Source organism: Geospiza fortis, unplaced genomic scaffold, assembly GCF_000277835.1.
Source record: "Geospiza fortis unplaced genomic scaffold, GeoFor_1.0 scaffold16, whole genome shotgun sequence".
NCBI classification, from domain to species: Eukaryota; Metazoa; Chordata; class Aves; order Passeriformes; family Thraupidae; genus Geospiza; species Geospiza fortis.
In genome coordinates this window covers 2,125,053-2,130,241 of record NW_005054302.1, presented here as the reverse complement: position 1 = coordinate 2,130,241, position 5,189 = coordinate 2,125,053, and the positions used below count along the sequence as shown (strand labels likewise).

Sequence of the window (5,189 nt, the reverse complement as noted above, 5' to 3'; positions counted from 1 at the left end):
GTAGAGTTGTCCATCAACACAGTGTATTTAAGGTTCAGACAAAATTTTGAAAATGTGTGATGTCCATGGCTCCACACTACATCTCAAATGATTGTTGAGAGTGAACTAAGCACTCAGCCATCACAGAACAACTTGCTGGGCAGGTACAGTTCTGCAACGCGGAGGTGTAAGGTAAAAATGAATTGTAGTCAAAAGTTCAAACCCCAGTGACCTCACTGTGTGAGTATGTGGCATCCATAAAAGTGCCTACAGGCTGAATAAATTCCAATTAAAAAATAACCTGGCATAAGTATCTTTGGTGCCAAGCTAGCTCCATGCTGAGGGAAGCACGCTCTAAAGCAGGAAATTGAATCCTCCAAAGAAATGGTAGGAAGAAACCATACCACTCTACCTGTTTTGCAGTCACTGAGCGCCACAGCTTTAGGGCTGTGTATGAGATGAGAAACAGGCATGAAAAAAGAAATAACAGACTTTATACCCCTTGTATAGCAAGATAAAAGCAGACCCTCTCCTGCACAGCTCCTGCTTCCAACCCACACCTACCACCTCCAAAAATTTTGGCCTTTTCCATTAGAAGAGAGGTCTGCCTGGATGCAGTTATGCCACAGCTTTTTTTATGAAGCACAGGGGCTCCAGGCAGTGCTCACAGCAGAGTGAGGGCCTACAGCCAAGGGGCCTGTTCCCTGACCACCACTTCCTCCATCTTTTGCTGGGATCCATCCCATATTGTCTGCCTGCCCATTACACAAACCCAGAGCTGCCACCAGTGCGCACTCTGTATTTTAGACAACTGAAGCAAGCACTACAGGACACTCGCAATTACCCTAAAAAATGTTATATTATAAAGAGAAAGCTTAAATTGCATGTTAGATAATAACAGAATGTGGTGTTAAAACTAAAAACTGCAGTAACTTTTATCCACCCAATGTACACACATTCATGTAAAAACTGTACTGGTTTGTTGGGAGCTAAGGGGAAGGACCAGATTACTTTCTTCTGGGTCATGATGGCAGCTCACCACTAGATGGTAGATGAGTAGCATTAATTCCACCTCCCATTTTACTCCTGAGAAATACAACTGGCATCTATCCACACTAGGACTCTTGCCTCTTGCGGCAGTGTGAAAGTTTCTCCTTGCATATAAGTGAGAGTTTTGGAAAATACGGATGGCTAGAGCAATTCTATGGTTCCAGAAGGGGAATAAACTCTGAGCCCAGACATTTATACACACTGAGTTTATTTTTTCAATCTTACCATTGCTGCAAACACAACAGTAAACAAAATTGCTTTTCTCCAGCAGAAGGACAATACTGATAAGCTCTGTAACCATTTACAGCTAGTCTGCAAAAACTGTGCCAAGCCTTTAAAAGTAGGACAGCTTCACAGACATTTTAAAACTTCACAGCATGAAAGGCTGAAGCTTGTGCAGCTGCAGCATTGCCTTGCTTATCTCATACCTAAGGTCTAAGATATTTTAGTCAAACTGAGGTGGCTTAAAAGATATGTCAGTTTTATTCTGTGAATGACTTGCGTATTTATACAGATCTAAATGGGTATTTGCCACAGTGAGCTGGGGCTGAGCTAAGCCTCACTGCTTCAGACAGGTGCAGGGTATGTCTGACAGCTCTTCACCAAGGCTGCCAAATCATTGCAACTTCTCTGGTGCCAACTCACACCATATTTTAGGTGGGGGCACAGTGTTATCATGTGAATTTACCTCAGAGGTACTGCATATATCCATTTACCCATTCACTGAGAATATGAAATCACTCATCAGATGCAGTGAGAACAACCGTGTCTTCACCAAAACAACAGTAGCAAAACACTCAGCCCAGTGTCTAAAGTACTGCTGTCTGCAGTTGGCAAGCAAAGGAATAAGCAAGCAGTTTACCCTCAGCATGGTCATCACTGCACAGGGAAAACATTGGATACAACTGAATGCTTAAACCTCTGTACTGTGTCTTTCATGCCCCACTGCTCTACAAATATTACCATGTTCTGCAAGGTTTCCACAGGCAAAGTGTTTTACAGTAAGTCAACACTACTTCAGAATACACGGACAGTTTAAAATTAAAAAGACCTTTCAGTTGTGAAGGAAATATAGCCAGACCCTGCTCAGGCTGGTAAAGTCTGACAAGGCCACATGACAAGGTGGTGTATCCTCAGGGTGCAATGAGCTGCCCTTGAAAACATACAGGAATACCTTTGCTGCCAAAACTTCCTTTGATATTAATGTGCAAAGAAAAACTAATTGTAGATTAGCATCCAAAGAGAATATTTAAAAGAAATAATTGTTGTCAGCATATTGTATCAATAACAAGCTGCAGCAGCCATTACTTTGCATTGTTTTCATTAATAAAGACAAAACCCAATAGGGAATATACTTCACTTTTGAAGGATTTTGCTTTCTTTCTTACCTCTTCCTTTTTCTCTTCAGTACCAGAGGCTAAATTGAGGCTCAGCTGAGAGTGGCTGCTTATGCCACTGTCTTCATTTCCATCATCATAATACACAGTTTTCACTGAGTCCTGAAAGCAAACAGGATTCCTGCCCAGCTTCAGCCCCGGTACCTCAACTCTCTCCTCGCTCTCTGATGAGCTCAGTGACAACGTGCTGTGATGGTTTGGACACTGGAAATTCATACTGCACTTGACCTTCCCCGCAGTTGGACTTTGAGGCTTTGGAGTAGTTGGCCTGACAGGAACATAAAGGTTTTCGGCTTCATCTGTACACTGCTGAGTAGCTTTTAGTTCATCTGAGTCTGAATAAAAGACTTCATTGGGAAATGGACTCATGTCATCCAGAGTAGGTGAAAAGCTATCAGAGTCTGGGATACCTGATGACGTCCTGGGGCTTTTATCCTCAGTGACAGCTACATTCATTTCAGCCTTTTTATCCTGAGCAATCACAGGGCTTTGCAGGCAAGGTGTTCCTGGCAAGGAAGAGTCTGGACTGGATACTGAGGAGGTGCATCTCTTCCTGTCATGGTCCGTGCTGCTGGAAACCCTGCGGGAGTAGTCATCGTGCAGCCTGCTGTTTGATCTTGTTCTCTGGGACAGCTCACTGAGAGAAGGAGCCACGTTCTTGGGGCCATCCTTCTTCCTTGCAACATCTGTAACGTTACTGACGAGTTTCAAAACTCGATCAAAATCCTTTGCTCTGATAGGGCTCTTCCATCGCTTGGATCGCCTCTCAGGGTTTCCATCACTTTTGTCAAAGTCAGCAGAAGGAACACTCATAGTCCTTGCCGGCATCTGTTTTTCATTTGCAACCTTCAGATCAGCAAGGTTTGAGGTGGACTTCCGCTTGAATGAGCTTTTCTTCAGAAAGTTCAAATTATCTGAACTTTTGCTTCTCCAGTAAATGATCCTGTTGTTTTCGGAGTCTTTCACCAAAATTTCACAGATCTTTGGCTCTGCAATGACAGGTGATGTTGGCCTAACACAGTTGTGGTGACTCTGAACTTTATCTGTGTCTAACAAGTTGATGCGGCCAGCACCGTAAGCCCGCCTGATGCTGCGTGAGCGATGAGTGTTCCTCAGGAAGGACTCATCGCTCTCCTCCACATCAGAGCAGTCAGAAGCCAAACCATCCACTGCATTCTGGAAATCATGTAGAGGCCCCGAATAGGAATACCTGTTAGTCTGAACTTGCACCACTGCTCCATTTGAACCATGTCTGCCTATGCTGTTGTCATTTACGATGTCTGAGCATTCCCTTGTTTGAGTTCCTTGCTGAACTGAAGATTTCAACTTCTTGAAAGATCCCATCTTTCTGATAGAAGAAAAGGCATTCCACGTGGATGAGTTGCCCATCAAAACCAGTGAACGAGGCCTGTCAGAGCTGGAATTAGCCCGTTTCCGAGGGGTGGTGAAAAAGCGCATGATTTTGGAAGGGCTGAGCTTGTCCTCTTGAAATTCCTCCTCAACACTGTTGCTGGTGCTGTGTCCCCCATTATGACTGGCACAGGTAGTCTGGTTTTGGGGCTCTTTATTATCCATAACTATACAAGTAACGGTGGTGCCATTTCCACAGCCATTCGGAAATGTTGTCATGCTCTCAATGCTGTAGGCATGGAGGTGGAGGCTGGGGTAGCTCAAAGCAACACTGCTGTCCCCACCAGCTGACCTCGCTGCCTCCCCTTCATCTGCCGCACTTTCACATCGACTGGGTGAGCTGAGCTCCTCAGGTGGCGCTGCCTGCACCAAGAAAATAAAAGGCAACATTAAAAAGTTTTCTTACTAAGTCCCCTACTAAAAGACGTTTCAGCTACATTGTAGGAAATAAAGACATACGCAAAATGAAGGAGTTCTTCTATGGTGAACAAAGGTGTGTTGCAGGGGTGCAGAGAAGGCATGTGTCACTCCCTCAAAGTGTAATTGCATTTGTCAGCAATTTAAGAGACCAGAATAATTTCAATATGTACTTGTTTCTCTAATGCTAATCAGCTAATAAATTCAGTATGACTAGCACAGCTACCTTACAATAGTAAATACAATCCTCATATGCACGTAAGAGAAAGAAATTTCCAGTAACACCAATCCAGTTTTCCTTCTCATGTGCTCAGCACTGAGCCCCAAGACACATGGGAGGTTTTGATCTAAAACACATTCATCAAGGGACACTGAACTCTCAAACAGGAGGCAAGGAAGAGGAAAACAGACATAATTTTTCCTAGACTTGCTTCTGTTGGAAGGCTGTGTATCACTTGACTGACGTGTCTGTCCCCTGGCACATAAAATTCTAAGAAATTACATCAAGTGCACAGCAAAGTCTTTTTCCCTATAAAAGAAAACAAGAATTAAAAGCAGTACATCCAGAAGCCACCCTATGCTGCGGTGACAACAAAATGAAAACTTAAACCTGAAATTGACTAGAGCATTTGGGACATGCTGTAAGGGGATCTCCTCCTCATCTGAACCTGGGAGATCCAGCAGACCAGACCACACTCCAGTGCCTGGGAAAGCTGTGGGGAAATCACCAGCCATGTGTCTCCTGCCCCAGCCAGGGGTCTTAGCCAGGCAGGCGTTTTTCCCACCATGGTAAACAATGCCCCGAAAACCACTAGGATGCCCAGTCTGAAGCTGGCTCCACCTTAAAAACAAAGCTCATGGCACGGTTCTTTCAGCAAGGGGCAGAGGGATCTTGCCACTGTCGGCGGGGTCATGGGGGCGGCGGGGGGGATTTCC

At 44.6% G+C, this 5,189-nt stretch overlaps 1 protein-coding gene across 2 annotated transcripts in view; it reads right to left on the bottom strand.

The window, feature by feature from the left end:
- SPATA13 (spermatogenesis associated 13) overlaps positions 1-5,189 on the bottom strand; it is a 169,571-nt gene that overhangs the window by 40,639 nt on the left and 123,743 nt on the right. For both annotated transcript variants that reach the window (XM_014311782.2, XM_031066033.1), the window contains exon 2: positions 2,418-4,199. In XM_014311782.2, coding sequence (XP_014167257.2) covers positions 2,418-4,055 — 1,638 coding nt within the window. In that variant the 5' untranslated portion in view covers positions 4,056-4,199. The remainder of the gene's footprint in view (positions 1-2,417; positions 4,200-5,189) is intronic.